The 17,720-nt window shown below is 45.6% G+C and overlaps 1 protein-coding gene across 1 annotated transcript; it reads left to right on the top strand.

Moving 5' to 3' along the window:
• The first annotated feature begins 2,024 nt into the window (after window positions 1-2,024).
• On the top strand, window positions 2,025-17,002 carry LOC147705813 (uncharacterized). The gene is made up of 2 exons (XM_086929564.1): window positions 2,025-2,334; window positions 16,536-17,002. The coding sequence occupies exons 1-2, from the start codon at window positions 2,025-2,027 to the stop codon at window positions 17,000-17,002; spliced, it is 777 nt and encodes a 258-aa protein (XP_086785690.1).
• Window positions 17,003-17,720: the final 718 nt, after the last annotated feature.

The following is a 17,720-nucleotide window of genomic DNA, read 5'->3' as shown; positions in this document are numbered from 1 at the left end:
CTCCAGGAGTGTGTCAGCCATTGGCATATGGACGTGTCACCATAGCTCAGGCATGCTCCGCGGCATGACTCGCGGTAACTACCGCCGGTCCCCGGCGGTGTGACCCCAGCACCACCCCCTCCAGGAGTGTGTCAGCCATTGGCATATGGACGTGTCACAATGGCGCAGGCATGCTCCGCGGCATGACTCGCAGTAACTACCGCCGGTCCCCGGGGGTGTGACCCCAGCACCACCCCCTTCAGGAGTGTGTCAGCCATTGGCATATGGACGTGTCACCATGGCGCAGGCATGCTCCGCGGCATGACTCGCAGTAACTACCGCCGGTCCCCGGGGGTGTGACCCCAGCACCACCCCCTTCAGGAGTGTGCCAGCCATTGGCATATGGACGTGTCACCATGGCGCTGGCATGCTCCGCGGCATGACTCGCAGTTACTACCGCCGGTCCCCAGCGGAGCATCACTTCCGTGGAGCTTTGCATCCAGCCAATGGCATCGATGATGGCGTTGGCATGATGCAGATTTGAAAGTCGCCGGAGGTGTGCTCCGCTACCGCGGAAGCGGTCATTGGATGCTTTTGAATGATGCACCATCGCGGAAGCGCACTCCGGACGGCCGCGGAGCGTGACCGCCGTGGAGCTTTGCATCCAGCCAATGGCATCGATGATGGCGTTGGCAAGATGCTAATTTGAAAGTCGCCGGAGGTGTGCTCCGCTACCGCGGAGGCGGTCATTGGATGCTTTTGAATGAGGCACACCCGGACTACCAATTGAAGCAGCTTTCAAGCCTCCTAAGGACCACAGGGGGCTATGAATCTGTGGGAGTTACCTTACATTCCCACTGCTCTAAGAGCCTGCTGCCTGCGACTATCTCCTGCTGCCTGGGACCCTGTGCTGCTGCCTGCGACTATCTCCTGCTGCCTGGGACCCTGTCCTGCTGCCTGGGACCCTGTGCTGCTGCCTGCGACTATCTCCTGCTGCCTGGGACCCTGTCCTACTGCCTGGGACCCTGTCCTGCTGCCTCGGACCCTGTCCTGCTGCCTGGGACCCTGTGCTGCTGCCTGCGACTATCTCCTGCTGCCTGGAACCCTGCCCTGCTGCCTGGGACCCTGTCCTGCTGCCTGGGACCCTGTCCTGCTGCCTGGGACCCTGTGCTGCTGCCTGGGACCCTGTCCTGCCACCTGGGACCCTGTCCTGCTGCCTGGGACCCTGTCCTGCTGCTCCAAGAGCCTGCTGGCTGGGACCCCTCACAACTCAGTTCTGCCACAGGTCTGCCATTTACACTGTGATGTCGAGAACAGAGAAGATCCGTGCCAGTCCATTCACGAGTGAGGAGCTGGATGTCCTTGGGGACGGGGTGCTGGCACAGTACCCACGACTGTTTGGTGGTCCCAATGTTGTGGTAAGTCGCCATGAACGGAGCTGCAGGGCAGGGTGGTGTCAGACGTGCAGTCGTGTGGCTGCAGTACATGCTTGGGGATGTGGGGTGATGACTTACAGTGACAGACAGGCTGTTTCCTGCTCGAGGTAGTGTGTGTGTTGCAATGTGAGTCTTCCCTAGGCCTGTACTTGTATGTGTGAGTGGGGGTGTGTGACATTGGCGCACATGCTAAACCAACAGTTGTTAGCCTTTTCGATGCCAGGACAGTGAACGCTTGGGCTGAAATTTAAGGGTGCCCCTGTAGTCAGAGTCAGTGTGAGCCACTGAGTGGGTTCAGTGGCAGCATAGACAAACCTTGAACATCAGGCAACTTACATGGCACAGTTGCTTCACAGTCATTAGTGGATATACACCATTGAAGCCCTGTGCCATTTTCTACTTAAACACTGATGTCGATGCATTTGTGTTGATGCATCATGCCTTTGTGTGCATATCATGGAGACTAGGGACCACAATGTGTGCATGCATACACTAATATGTATGCCATGCAGAGGCTACGCACAGTTCTGGAGGGAGGGAGGTTACTGTTAGTCCAGAGTCTGTGTCTGGCTGCTGTGATGATAGATGCTGACATCTTACATTGTGTAAATGATCTTTTGCTCTTCTTTACTCTCATGCCTGCAGTTCAAGGTACACCAACGTAAGGCCGTGTGGAGGGCCATTGCAGCAAAGGTGCGAGCCCTGGGGGTATCAAACAGACGGCACACACACTGTCACAAGAGGTGGGACGACATCAGCAGACTGGCTAAGCAAGTGGCAGAGATGATCTTGGGTATGGTACCACACACAGGACGTTTGCAACGTCGCACCATGACTCCGCTGATGGCACGCATACTGGCAGTGACCAATCCAGACCTGGATGCACGTCTGAAGGGGCATCAGCAGCAAGACAGAGAAGGTGAGTATCTGGGGAGGGAGAGTTTGTCTGGGAGTGGATGCATGTGTACAGGGCCGGTGCCAGCGGTGACACATGTGATGTGCGTGTGTTGCCATGCTGTGTCATGTGATGTGTGTGGCCACTGTGATGTGTGCCTGTCTGAGGCATAGCGCCACCATGGCCTTACTGTACTGCCCATGCATGCAGTTCTCAGTCCTTGACAGAATTTATGTGTCCGCATGGTCTCTCTGCTCTGTGATGGTGTGAGGAGTCGATATTGTGCCTGACTGGTGTGTCCATTTGATGAGTGTCACACCATGTCTGTGTACTTTGCATGCATCCATGATGTTTTGTGGTAAATAAAATTACCGTGCAATTTTTCCGTATAATTAATGACAGGTAAAAGAATAGCTCAATCAAATGAGAGGCAGAGTCCATGGTATCTGAGTCATACGGGCTTTAATGAAATGGCTCGAGCCAATGGAAATCAGATCCATCAATACAAGGGTTCAGGAGGGGATATGCAATGATGGCAAAGATGTCAACGTTTTATTAACAGTACATAATATATATAGTAAAACTGTACAATGGTGATGGATACAGTAGGCGTGACAAGTGAAAAGAATAAGATAAGAACACATGTGCGTAGCAAGAAGGCGTGTACAAGGGCGTACACGGAGGCGTGTGCTGGAAACGTCACAGAAAGTGTCATAAGTGGGTGGATGCATAGAGGATTCTGCAGGGGCAGCAGAAACCTTTGACATGGGTGCGCGCGCAATTAGTATGACGTGTGATTGACGTGGAACTAGGGAGAGCTGGGGGCTTGACTTTAGCACTAGTAGAGGAGACAGAAGTCTGGCATGTCAGATCGACCTGTTCCTATAACATATCTGATATCTTGTGTTTGGAGGATATTATATCTGAAGTAAAAGGTCTCTCGGGCAGAGGTTATTCTATACTGAATGCATATGTGTCTAAGTGTAATGCGCGGGGCCATGGGCCTACCATGGTAATGGGAGCAATGAATTACATGAAGGAGACAGGAAGGCTTGGCCCTTTGCTCTGCAGCCGGGAATATGTTTACCTATATCACTAGACTGGAATGTGTTTTCGAGGAGGCTGAACTGGTAACTTGAAGGCAAAATACTGTTTTGGCAGGCAGGCCAGGCTGAGCCAGGCACCGCTTCGCTTGGCAGGAAGTAAGGCAGAGGTCAGGGATGCATCTCCATGCTGCAGCTTTCAGAGGCAGAGACAGAAGTGGTTCAAAGTCAGAAATCAGGGCCTAGCTCGGCAGAGCCAGAAAAACGTAAAAGTATACCATGTTAAGACGTTGGCATGGCATGTTTAGAGACTGAATTATCGATCCATTCAAGGTGGATCTGGTAGAGGACATGTTAACGTTGGACGCAAATGTATTTGCGTCTTCATATTCGGCCATGAAGGGAAGTTACATGTACTTTAAGCACTTACATGGAGATGTTGGGGTACACGTTAGGGGACATACTTGACTATAAAAATTTCAATTACCTCAGTTTGAGGCCCACTCATCCAGCGATATTGTGTAGCCTGATTTCCACATGGTGTTTGCTATGGCCTACTTGGCACAGTGGCATGTGTGGTGAATACAGGTGTGTGTGGTCCCCTCTGATTCCCTGTAGTGTAGTGTAGTTCCTAGTTTCCCACTAGGCCCTGCGCATTGGAATAACATAAACAGTAGTATCGACGTGGAACTGCTTATATTCCAGGCCTCCACTGACTATGCTAAACTTAATTGGGTTGTGTTACCAACTAGCTCAGAGGTCACTGGAAACTTTCTTCTCTGCATAGGAAGTGATCAGCTTCCTTGGCACAGACAAGAAGGGATTCAGTTTTCCAACAACCGTGCAACATGACAACTTTGCTCCTCAGATCAAGAGTCGATCTCTAGGGTCGTGTGAAACAATAGACATAGATTTCACTCAGTCAGTCTAGTGCAGTTTACTTTTCACAGTATGTAGAGAATAGAGAGACGGGCGTTTATCAATAAAGGGTTAACATTTATTGAACAGTCTTTCTTCTCGTACAAGAGAAATGTATTGCCACAATTGCAATAATTGTTATTATAAAAAGTACGTACAGTAAGATAAGTATTGCGAAATAGAACTGTAAAAGCATTGATATGGTTTCTTAGCCATACAATGGTTTAAAAGTAATAAAACATATATACAGTCATATACACATTAGGCTAACATACTCAACTGGTGCTTCTAACTAAGCCTACCCCAGTGTGCCTGACCTAAGCCTAACACGTGAAAGGGGGAGTAAGTAAGTAGCTTAAGTTAAGTTGGTTTTGCCAAGGTTTGTTTCAAGAATTCTCGTCTAAGGGTTTAGTCAACACCATACCTCTGAATAGAATGATGGAGGATTGGTATCTCCTTCAGGGGTCTCTCTCGATATCCCAGTCACCCGCGAGGGTAAACCGGAAGCGCCGGGACTGGATTTCTCTGCACGAGAAATGCAGCGGCTTCTCTCAGCGCGTCGAGGAAGGAGGGGTGACAGCGTCCGCGGGCAGCTGGGCTGGATGTCTTCGCAGAGGACGGCTGCACGGCTCCTCAAGCGTACTGCACCATAGGTCGCGCTGTAGCGGCGATAATGGTATTCAGCAGCTTCACCACCACAGGATAGCAGGCTGCAGCGACAGACAACGAACTCACAGTTCGTATCTCTCACAGCTCACATTGCTTAAGGCAACGTTGGTAATATTTATACCTGACAGGTGCCGGGTTTGACGCAAGTTTGCTGGACATAAGACGTCAATTAAAGATGTCACTAGGAAGTGACAGTTATCAGTTGCTCATTAGAGTTCCATTACTAATCAAAACATAGCAAGCGGGGATTTCCAGGTTTGCTAAGTTTTTATCTTGTTGAAGAACTCGGAGTGTTATCTAGGAATATCAGATAGTGACTGCTGCTCTGTCATTGCACTAATTGGTCGCAAAGGAAGTAGCAGAGAGTCATGCTGGAATGTGGCTCTGTTCGTGTGAGGCCAGAGATGACTTTTCAGAAAATCGCACTTGAACGGTTATGCCAATATAGGGAATAAATGGATTTATAGCCGAATAGGGGCATAAGGTCACAGTATCGATCAGGAACCTAGATAAGCACGCAACACCCACTCCACGTTTTCATGTCCATCAAAATGACTAAAACTAAGCAATTAGATGTATGTGTAACATTGCCCACCCCAAAATACATAAATGCATTCGAAATAGGCGTACTTGTAATACATGGAATTTTAGGTACTGTACGTTTTTTAAAGCATAGTAATCATTCAAAAATTATTGCATATGAAGTCAATGAACGATTATGCAAAAGGAATTACACATGAAGTATCTCTGACAGAAGAAAGGCGAGATAAATCATCACATAAAAATGCATTGTAATAACATGTGTGCTAGAGGTGTAATGTTGTTATGTCTCTAGATGTGTTTAGAAATAGAAGTTTGAAGCTTCTGTTCTCTAAGAATAGTTTTTACGTTAAGCAAAGAATTGTTCGTGCCAAAAAAGGTCTATATTAGAAAAAATTGTCCAATTCAAAGAAAATAGTTTTCCAAAGCTCCTGGCAGTTTTTGTTGATCAAAACTGAAGGCCGAATTCAGAGTTCATGGGAACGCTGTGTGTCGGAAAGCTTCTCAAAAGTTATTGTTTCTCTGTGGGTGAGAACATCGTATCAGACAGGCTCGCAAAGAATTGGTCTACAAAATCAGGTGATAGTTCAACCAAATTAGATAGCGCTGTAACTTGGCAGGTGTGAGAATGACTGCTGTCATCGAAGGCAGGACCAGCAATGCTCACAGAACGTTGTACCTGGATGATGTTGCTTTTGTCACTCGCTCCACTGTTACCACTTGGCTGTAGTACAGGAGTCTCCACGAATGCCGTCATCAGGATTGGTAGCCGCTGGGGACAACACAATGCGTGAGCCGTTATTAGACTGAGCAAAGTATCGACGTCCATTGGTACTGCTGATGGAAGTGAAAGACAGATGTCCAACACGCATTCATCGCCGCAAAGCATACACCGTAGCACAGGTAAAATGCAATTTTGCCATATCGGTCTGAATGAAAGGAACCAGGTCATGTTTAGATCTCTCAGCCTGGCCAATCCGAGGACGTTAGTTATCCTGTCCCTGTAGCGCATTGCTAGGATTGTCTCTTCCATTCCCATGGGAGCTATGTCTGAGCCGAGGCTTGCCATATCGTAGCAGGATGGTCAAAAATAGAATCCCTGCAACGAGTCCCAAAAATAGTGGTATGCCGCCAAAGATGGAGTGCACAAAATTAGGAAAGATTCCCAAAATTGCCTGGAAGGGTGTCAGCAGTCCCGTAAAGACTGTCTTAAATATGCCTGGGATGCTTGTTGCACTAGACATGTTAAGGAGTTGGCTGAACATTTCTACGAAATGCACGGGGCAATTTGTTGATAAAAGGTCATGGACTTCAGTAGCCGTCCTTGCGACTAGAAGATCATACGTCTCTTTAGATGACGTTATAGGCACTGTTGTCTGTAAAAGCACAGATTTCATTTTGCTTAATGTATCAATTCGTATAGAATAGAGATTCAGACGAGGCCAGAGGGGAGTCACTATGTCTGGAGGCCCGCTCGGGAACAATGCTTGCATGCAACATTTGACCATGGACGTTACTTGTACTAGATAACTTTTCCCTGGCGCGAGGCCACAGCACCTGTGATCCGTTCTAAGAATGTAACTCCCGTTTGCGAGTTGCATAAAGAAGGGCTCTATCTGAGTTGCAGGTGTGACTAGCTGGTGGCATGAAAGGTTGTTTGAATTTCCATCACATGCTCCGTGTAAATTAATACTGGTCCCTGACACAAAAGTATACCGCTTAGTGAGTGTTTACAGTTGTCACCACTAAGAAATACATTTTTGTCGCTGTCACTATAGCAAGAATGAGTGTATGGTAATTTCCATTCGGATTTAACATATCCTTTACCCAATTGTTCATATTGGCCAGCAGGTATGTACTCAAGGCATTTATGAAATCGGAAAGTTGTTATCGGAATTGTGATAATTCCGTGTATTATCCATTCAATGACAGGACTCTCTGACATTGTCAATGGTAATCTCTCGAGTTTTTCGATGCTCAGGATTGTATAGTCTGCTCCTTTCTGTGCCAAACTGATCTGTTTATCAGTAAGGTTAAAACTGGAAAATAATGACGTCGTGTTGATTAAACGCCAAGGCACATAGCCTGAACGAAGATTTTGCAGTTTCCAGCCTAATTCTATAATAGAGCGTAATTGAGACTGGCCATGTTGTAACATTAGCAAATCTCTGTCTATCACATCAAAGGCAGAGGATACAATATTGTCCAAAGAATATATTCTGGAAGACAGAGTCATTAACCCATTGTCTACCACAGAAAGTGATTTCTCCAAATTAATACGATCAATTTCTCGTATTTTCTCAGCAGATTCAATTTGCTTTACTTTCCAAGCCTCGTTGTAAGCAGCATAGATACTGGTCGCTATGAAACGCTTTTGACGCTGTTTGCGTGGTCCAAGAATGAAATCGCGCAAATCAGCACCATCTTTTAATAAAGACAAGTGTTGCTTAATTTCAGCCAGTGTGGATGTAGTTAGCCATTCTAGGCAGAGTTTCCCTACACTGTATGTTGTTATAATCCCTGGATGTTGTCTCTGGGAGTATCTAGGGTCTAATCTGGTCATTTTTAACCCCTGTGTTTTATTCAGGAACCTATCTTGACAGCTATTTGTGTCTGTAGGCCAGATTAACCACTTTTTCCAATCAGGATGTATTCTGTTGAAATGTAAAATGTGTGACACGTCTAACTCAATATCTGTGGTTGTATTCTCAGGTATTGGCTTCGGTATAGACGGTGTTTTAAGCTCTTTGTTCTTAGCTAGGCCAAGACAAGATGTTTGGTGTACAGTGTCATTTAAAAATAACATTTGTTCAGGTATCATGCAGGTTCTAAATAGTACTTCAATGCCTTGCACCTGCCAATCTTTTGTACCCCAAATTGTTTTGGTTTCAATATTATTTTTCCAATAATCAAAACCAAATGTCATCATTTTGTCATAAAATGCTTCTGAATATATCAATTTAGAATTTGTCAGCATTGTTTTCATTCCTGTTTTATCTAACAGTTTGTAATAAAACGTTTCTGCATCACTGGTGTTAAACCCTGAGAAGTATTTGAATTTCTCAAAAAATGCTTTAGAACTGCTTTTAGGTGGTGTAGCACAATGTTCCCATTGATTATACATAAAAACATTTCTAGGCTGTGCAGATTTATGCAAGTAATGATCCCCATAGTGGGTGTAACAGAATAACTGCTCATAACTAGATGAACCTTGTAAATAATCATGATCTGTGAATCTAGCTGACATTACTAAATCAGACATCATGTCATTAATACTGTTAAAGTCCCAATCATCAGAGAATGTACTAGGTGTCACAAAGTCACCTAAGGAAACCTTTAGTTGATGAGGATACTTCAGGATTTCGACCGGACCATAGATCTCATAGTCTGTTTTCTCCCATACTACCCCACCAGGTATTGGAATTGCTGTGACATTTACTGTTGACAGTTCTCTTTTCTTCACGTGGGATGATCTGTGTGGTTTCAGGACTAGGTTGATGTTCTGACTTGCTGTGTCCATTGTAATATATTTTCCTTCAATGAATTTTCCCAAACACAGTACCATGATGAGCCAAAGCAGGAGGAAAAATACACCTAGACCAAACCAGAACTCTAGCCAAGGGGAAATTAGGTAGATTTCCTTCAGTTGATGAAAGAGTTCCGTTGCTTTTTCTTTAAAAGACTTTTTTGTTTCTGGCATCACTTCGGGGTCGTTTTGATCTTCAGAGAAGTTGTCGAAGTTGATGAAATAACCAGAGGCAGTTCTGTCAATTGATGGGATTGTTCTTTCAATCTGTCTCTCGGTAGCACTTTCTGATGCTACATCATTGTAGACTGGTGTTGTTTCTTGACGAACTGTTTCAATCTGTGTTTCAAGAGGCACGAGTTCCATGGCATTATTGCATAGTCCTTCATTGTGCACTGCAGGCTGATCGAATGTGATGAGTCTTTCAGTTTGAACCTCTTGGATTGTTGCAAGTTTGGGTATTCTGTTGTTTCTTGGGAGTCCACTGGGCCTACTGTTGATTATAGGCCACATGCTTGTGGTTTTACCAGATCGATAGACACAACTCTGTTCTCCTTTTTACCAGCAAGGGGCGGTAGCACAACTGATCTTGTTCCGGTGACTGCTAAGACAGGTACTGCTTTTCTGTAAGAAGGCCGAAATTCCTTCTTAACCGCGATCTTTTCTCTGACTAGATCCCCAATCTTTGGAATCCAGACAGGCCTTGCTGGGGCTGTTGTGGGTGGTGCCTCGTCAGTGGTACTTGGCTGTTGCTTTAACTTTATGTTGCTTAATGATTTTCTTGTTTCATTCAGTTCCTGTAAAACAGCCAAACGGTCTTTTACTTCAAACTGCTTTGTTTCTTCTTGTACCACTGACATCTGACTATCGAGGTCCTGAACGTTCATTCTAATTCCGAACAATAGTTCGTATGGGCTGAAACCTTTTAGAGAATTTCTTGGCATGTTGTTAAGACTAGTCTGGACACTTATTAAATGTTTGAACCACCCAGCGCCTGAACCTAATACCTTCGCTGTTATAGATTGCTTTATGTCCCGTTTTTTTCTTTCTACCACACTTTTGCGACGGACAAGAATACCGCAACCCAATTCCCATGCTGGCCATGGCCTCCTTATAAGCTCGAGAGCTGAAAGCAGGACCCTGGTCAGAATGGAACGTGGTAATTGCGTATATGCCGATATGGACTCGCAAATCTTTTATAACCGTTCTAGCGTCAGCCGAGCGCTGGGGGCCTCATTCTTTAAGTGCTTTTCGTCTTAATGGTGTACACTGGGACGCGCTTCTCTTCTTTGATTGCGCAGATAGACCGCCTTATGCTGTCTAGAAGGGATCCTGAAACTACACTGGCCTGTTCATTACTGCGATCTCTGTTGCACTCTTCACAATTTTGAGCAAAACATTGAACATCTATACTCATTCCTGGCCACCAATACTCTGATTGTAATTCTTTCAGAGAGGCTTTGATTGTTTGGTGATTCAGACCCAACCCCATGTGTGCTTCCAGTAGGAGGAAGCCCCTCCTGCTCCTGTTTGGAATTACTCTATCCCCCACTCCAGGGATTCGAGCAAAAGGAACGGAGTTTGCATCGATTATGTATGCATAATTGAGTGGATAGTTCACGGGTAGTGCTGCACAGTCGCCTTTTACGGTCGTTTTTACTGCCAGCATGGTTTCCCCGTCTATGTACTTATCTGTACGCTTTTTTGTGGCTACGGAAGCCGGGTTAGTTGCTTCCGCGGTGGCTGTATTAGCCAATGAATTCCCTGCAACGTGAACGCCATCACGTTGAAGACTCTGTGCGTGAATCACGTGAGTCTTTTGTAGTTCTTTGTGTAAAAGAGCTACCTCGTTCCAGAGCTTTTTATGCTTTATTGTGGCACCTGTGTCATCTTTGTAGTCGTTTTCGATCCAACTCTGCAGTTTATTGTTGTAAGAATTGACGCAAAAATGAGAATCGCACACTATAAGTGTGGGGAATTCGCGTTCTGAATTTTCGAGCGCCATCTTTAAAGATCTGATTTCAGTTCTTTGAGCCGAACAGTACTTTACTGATTCGGTTTTTGTTATTTTCGGTCTGAATTTACCGCACAGCCAACGACCTTTAATGATCGCACATGCTGCATCGTAGGATTTTCTCTCTACGTTGAAATGCTGTACAAAGCTATCTGTATAGATTATACAGGCGTATTGTGGGAGAGGCAGAATTTCAATTGGCAGAGGATATTCTTCTTCATATTCTAAATCATTCAGTTCTTCAAATTGCGGGGCGAAATAGTATTTCACGTCTTCCGCTCCTAGAGAATCTATACACTGTATCCATTTCGGATCCAGTGCCACTGTAGGCAGGTTTACTGGGCTGAATAGCGCCTCGAAGGCGGATTCTGCTGTAAGGATATTAATCCGTTTGCCGTGTGCTAGTTCTCGTTCATTTGCTAATGCGATTTGCACTGCGTTCACAGTTCTTTCTGTGTGACTGAATGTTTTTTCAGCTTGTGTGTACAAGTGAGATTTAATTGAAATTGGTACCTTTTCTCCCTCATTAGAGGTTAGGTACGTGAATCCGCATCTTCCTGGGATGACTCGGATTACAAGATCGATCGTGTTGTCACGTGTATCTAATTTTGTTTTTGCTAACATGTCTGTTTGCAGTGATCTCAAAATTTCTGTGTGTTTTTGAGTCCAATTGATTTGTTTAAAATCAGGTTTAATTAGTTCGTAGAGAGGTTTAACCCTCTCTGCGTAATTTAGTATGTAAGTTCTTCCGAAATTCAGAAAACCTAGTATGGATTGTAAATTCTTCAGCGTTTTTGGAGCTTGGAGTACAGCGCACTTCTCTAAGAAGTTGTCCGCTAGGCTTTTCCCTTCACTTGATAATTCGTACCCTAAGAATAGTACTGTCAGATGGGCAATTCGGGACTTTTTAAAGTTGAATTTGTAACCCTCTGCTGCGAACCCAAGTATAATGGTGTTCACTCTTTTCAAGTGAGTATCCAAGTCGTCGTCTGTGAGATAAATATCATCTACGTAAGACAATGCTTCATCATCATAGATTTGTAGTAACTCTGTTACCCTAGCTGAGAATAGTCCTGGGCTGTTCTTGAACCCCTGTGGGAGTCGACAGAATTTTTTCTGTGACCCAAATGCGGAGAAAGCGGTCAAGTATCTGCTTTCTGGTGCAATGTTTTGACAAAAGAAACCATTAGAAATGTCTAATGTCGTTTTATATTTTTTCCTAACTATGTTATTCATTAGGGCTGCACTATGCGAGTTTTGTACTGCAAAGGTTTTGCAACATGTATTAAGATGTCTGTAGTCCAAAACTAGACGATATGAATTGTCTGGCTTGGAGACAGGAAACAAAGGATTGTTCATTTGAGAGGTGCATGTTTCAATCACCCCCTGGTACTCAAGTTGATCTAAGATCTCCCTGACCTGTTTTTTAGCTTCTTGCTTTATGGGATACTGCCGTTGGGCAGTTGGTTCACTTTTTAATTGGATTTTGTGAGGCGTAGAATCCTCATCCCATCCTACATGATTTTTATATAATGCAGGTGCCTGGGCCACTGCCCATTTCCTTGCATATGTATATTTTTTGTGAATCGGTATGTGATTCGAGAAGGCAGGCATAATTACCTCTTCGCCACGAGGGCACTCCCTGACAAACTCCGGGGGCCAATCTTTTTCAGCTAACAGAATATCATAGCCTTTTGAGAGCTTATCCCAAAATAGACCCTTAATTTTCCTAATCTTATCACCCTCTATACGCAATGTTATTTCGTATATTTTATGGGGCTCGCTAAGCCTGGCGTCGGCAGTTTCAACCTGAATGTATTCATTCGTGTCCACTGTCTCCAGATGACTCATCAAGATCTTGCGCGCTATACTGATCTCTGCTGCACTGTCCAACATTGTCAATGCCCACTCCCCGTTTTTCAACTGTGTCCTCAGTATTCTCGGCATGGTTGATTACTCTAATACTGGCTACCTTCTTTTTCTGAAATTGAGATTTCTTATTTTGAGCAGGTTCCTTGTCTTTGGACTTGGTGTGCTCTCCTGGGTCTGACCGTCCTCTTCTTTCCGAATTCTGTGGAAAAGATCGAGAGGGACGTGTATCAATACTTTGATATCTATCAGGTTTTTTTATATTATCCCTATTTCTAAGGTTATATCTTTTCTCAGAGGGCTCCCGTTGGGGAGACTGGCGTTCTCGAGTCGGAGTTCTTTCCCTCCGTCGAGGAGACCTTCCTCTGGACTGGAAAACTTTTTCCTTGGGAGTGGATTGTTTATTTCCATCCCAGCTCTTTTTAGGAGTGTTTAAATTATTTTTAATAAATAATTTTTCAGGATTTTCGAGCAGTTGGGGCTTAACTGGTTTCCCACCCAAGCTGTCTCTACCTAATTCTTCATAGCATTTTTCTATGATTTTTGCAAGTTCAACAGGATCTTTTATATCTGTTTCCCTCAACTTCTGGCGAATCGCCACAGATGCTGCTTCTCCCTTTATGTTGGCTAATAATATAGCCGTGACCTGCTTGAAGTCTTTCAGTAATTTCATACCTAGATTTAAAGCGGGCTCTGGACCGAATTCATTTTGAATCTGTTTTTAGCACTTCTGGTATTACCGCCATAGACGGAACACCGTGTGTTTTTGTGTAAATGGAAGCAAAGACTGTACCCCAAGTGTCACAGTCCTCCACGTGTGGTGCGATTCCCATAGGAAGGCAGATGGTCAAGATTCTGTGTTTCTCAATAGGGGTAGTATCAGGAAATACTGCCTCTATTTGAGTGATTTTCTGGGCTAACCAGAAAGGAATTTGTTCCCGTTTTACGGGTGTTTTACCAAGACATGACTGTATGTTCTGTGGTGTAATTTTATTTGTGTTCCCCTGATGAGGGGTCAGCTGTGGTGTATTAACAGCTGGCTGGACTGTTGCAGTCCGTATTACATATTGGACTAATTGCCTATGTATTTTTATTAATGTTTTGAGCTGTTCTAACAGCTCTTCCTTAGACATTTTTGCAATGTCAGGATGTGGTGTGTAGCTGGCTAGAACCGGCCACGTAGCTCCTGGTCTACCTAGTGGACCGAGCCTAGTTATTTGATCAGTATGTTTTAGGGCGCCATTAAACCAGAGCAGGTGCTCTTGAAATTTAAGTGGAATTTCAATCTCCTCGAAAGGAGCGTACTCTTCCGGAGGTTTCTCTATTTTGTAATAGTGAAACTCTTGTGTTATAGCGTTTACCGCTGGAAAGTTTATCCATGAATAGAATACCTCTGTCTGCCGATATTCGTGAGCCTCTATCACGAAAATTACTGTACCACCTTGAGGTGTCAGTCCGTTTTCTATAAGTTTTAAAGTTATAGATCTTCTTAACTGGACCGGGATGATAATAGCACCCGGGTCTGTGTATTCGGGACCTTGCTGAGTCGCATCTACTGCGGCCCCAGGGGCTCCGTTTTCTGGCATTGTAAAAATGCGAGTTTTGCAGAGTAGGTCTCCAAGGAGACAAAGATTAGATGCACAATATTTTGGAACACTGTATCCTTCAACGTTGAATAAACCAGAGCTTTACATAGGAATCTCTTCCTACTAAGGTCGGGCGGATTTTAACCTTTCACCCACTCCAGACGTCTATTGGAGTATTTACGGGAGAAAGGGTGTGAAATATGCACGACTGAGTTACTCTATAAGTCTTGCGTTAGTTTATCGCCTTACCAAACGTTAGGGCGCCATGTAGTGTAGTTCCTAGTTTCCCACTAGGCCCTGGGCATTGGAATAACATAAACAGTAGTATCGACGTGGAACTGCTTATATTCCAGGCCTCCACTGACTATGCTAAACTTAATTGGGTTGTGTTACCAACTAGCTCAGAGGTCACTGGAAACTTTCTTCTCTGCATAGGAAGTGATCAGCTTCCTTGGCACAGACAAGAAGGGATTCAGTTTTCCAACAACCGTGCAACATGACAACTTTGCTCCTCAGATCAAGAGTCGATCTCTAGGGTCGTGTGAAACAATAGACATAGATTTCACTCAGTCAGTCTAGTGCAGTTTACTTTTCACAGTATGTAGAGAATAGAGAGACGGGCGTTTATCAATAAAGGGTTAACATTTATTGAACAGTCTTTCTTCTCGTACAAGAGAAATGTATTGCCACAATTGCAATAATTGTTATTATAAAAAGTACGTACAGTAAGATAAGTATTGCGAAATAGAACTGTAAAAGCATTGATATGGTTTCTTAGCCATACAATGGTTTAAAAGTAATAAAACATATATACAGTCATATACACATTAGGCTAACATACTCAACTGGTGCTTCTAACTAAGCCTACCCCAGTGTGCCTGACCTAAGCCTAACACGTGAAAGGGGGAGTAAGTAAGTAGCTTAAGTTAAGTTGGTTTTGCCAAGGTTTGTTTCAAGAATTCTCGTCTAAGGGTTTAGTCAACACCATACCTCTGAATAGAATGATGGAGGATTGGTATCTCCTTCAGGGGTCTCTCTCGATATCCCAGTCACCCGCGAGGGTAAACCGGAAGCGCCGGGACTGGATTTCTCTGCACGAGAAATGCAGCGGCTTCTCTCAGCGCGTCGAGGAAGGAGGGGTGACAGCGTCCGCGGGCAGCTGGGCTGGATGTCTTCGCAGAGGACGGCTGCACGGCTCCTCAAGCGTACTGCACCATAGGTCGCGCTGTAGCGGCGATAATGGTAATCAGCAGCTTCACCACCACAGGATAGCAGGCTGCAGCGACAGACAACGAACTCGCAGTTCGTATCTCTCACAGCTCGCATTGCTTAAGGCAACGTTGGTAATATTTATACCTGACAGGTGCCGGGTTTGACGCAAGTTTGCTGGACATAAGATGTCAATTAAAGATGTCACTAGGAAGTGACAGTTATCAGTTGCTCATTAGAGTTCCATTACTAATCAAAACATAGCAAGCGGGGATTTCCAGGTTTGCTAAGTTTTTATCTTGTTGAAGAACTCGGAGTGTTATCTAGGAATATCAGATAGTGACTGCTGCTCTGTCATTGCACTAATTGGTCGCAAAGGAAGTAGCAGAGAGTCATGCTGGAATGTGGCTCTGTTCGTGTGAGGCCAGAGATGACTTTTCAGAAAATCGCACTTGAACGGTTATGCCAATATAGGGAATAAATGGATTTATAGCCGAATAGGGGCATAAGGTCACAGTATCCGGATCAGGAACCTAGATAAGCACGCAACAGTAGGGGTGTAATTGGTGATGTGTGTTGAGGCTACATCATGTCCATGGGGATGGTCAATGTGGGCTGGGGGAATACCATCCATGGGCAGGGTGTGGTGCTATGTGGCATCGACATGCCTCAATCCAGGAAGTTTGTCTGCATGACAGCCACGGTTGTGGTGTATATCGTGTGTAGATGCACACTGTTTGCAGGGTGTGTTGTTTCAGATGTAGCTCTAGGCCTCCTCTATGCAGTATTGATCAGCTGTGTTGTGTACAGATGATGACACTTACACAAACCTGTTTGTCTCACAAATGCAGATTCGCAAGACAACACAGCGGTACATGATCCTGGGACAAGTGTTGGCGAGACCAGCACAACAGCGGCAGCGGAGGCAAGTGGGACTGAGCCAAGTGACACTGAAAACACCAGTGCTCCTGAGGGTGACAGGAGTATGCATGAGGAATCTGTAGCTGAGACACAAAGTACCACTTCATCTGAGGCCGGCGGGGATGCATCCCTGTCTGCAGGCACAGGGGATGTGGAGTGTGCCACAGCATCTGACTCCCAGCGGCCAGTGCCCAGCCTCCCATCCACTTCCTCTGGTGCTGCCCGTATCCGTGTTACTAAGAGGGGAGGTGTGACATTCAGACATGGCACCGCTGCCCCTGCACCTGTCCCCCCTGCTGCCCTCAGTGCAGAGTGCGTAGAGCTCCTGCGCCAACTTTCCGTGGGCCAGTCCACCCTGCTCAATGCCTTCAGCGCCCACGATAACAAATTAGGCTAGGTTCTAGCTTTCATGGAGGGCATACACTCTGACGTGGGTGGGCTTCACCGCACAGTCCAGTCATTGTCAGCCACAGTCACAACAGGCCTACAACAGACACATGGTTCCATTGCAGCTCAGGTGCCAGTGACGTCCACACATTCAGGGGACACATCAGAAGACATTGTCCACTTGGGGCCTATGTCTACTAAACGGTACAACACTAGGAGCACAGGTCAAACACAAAGCAAACAATCCCGTCCACAGACTCCAACCCAGAAGAAGAGCAGTGCCCCTCCATTGTGCACGGACAAGGCGAAGTCACAGAAAAGTAAGGCCTCTAGATCATTGTCCAAATCATCTACGTCACATGCTGGAGAGCCATCACAAGATCATGACTCAGCGATGTCCACAGAGGATGTGTGGCATGTCATGGCTACACCTGGGGAGAGCACAGGGACACACCCACCCACCACATCGACACCAAAGAAAAGTACCTCGAGGCAGGTGGAGGAGGGCCCTGTTGGGACAAGCCCAATCATTGGGGCAGAGGAGAGCCCTGTTGTGACCAGCCCAATGGTAAAGGCAGGGAATCCCAGTGTTGTGACCAGCCCTGGCAAGGAGGGACAGGAGGGCACTGCGGACAACACCCCTGGGGGTAGTGGTAAGGTGGTTACTGTCAGGGGTACACCTTCCAGAGAGGGTAGGGTGGTCCGGAGGCGTAGCCAGCCAAAGCGTG

The sequence above is a fragment of the Lissotriton vulgaris genome, chromosome 7, assembly GCF_964263255.1.
Source record: "Lissotriton vulgaris chromosome 7, aLisVul1.2, whole genome shotgun sequence".
NCBI classification, from domain to species: Eukaryota; Metazoa; Chordata; class Amphibia; order Caudata; family Salamandridae; genus Lissotriton; species Lissotriton vulgaris.
Note: the sequence above shows the minus strand (reverse complement) of the source record. Positions and strands in the feature narration are given on the sequence as shown.

What these genes read in the sequence shown, in the direction of transcription:
- LOC147705813 (XM_086929564.1), top strand. Translation starts at nt 2,025, where the DNA reads ATGATCTTTTGCTCTTCTTTACTCTCATGCCTGCAGTTCAAGGTACAC. An exon ending in TCAGCAGCAAGACAGAGAAG is followed by an intron (nt 2,335 to 16,535) that starts GTGAGTATCTGG and finishes TCACAAATGCAG; the next exon opens with ATTCGCAAGACAACACAGCG.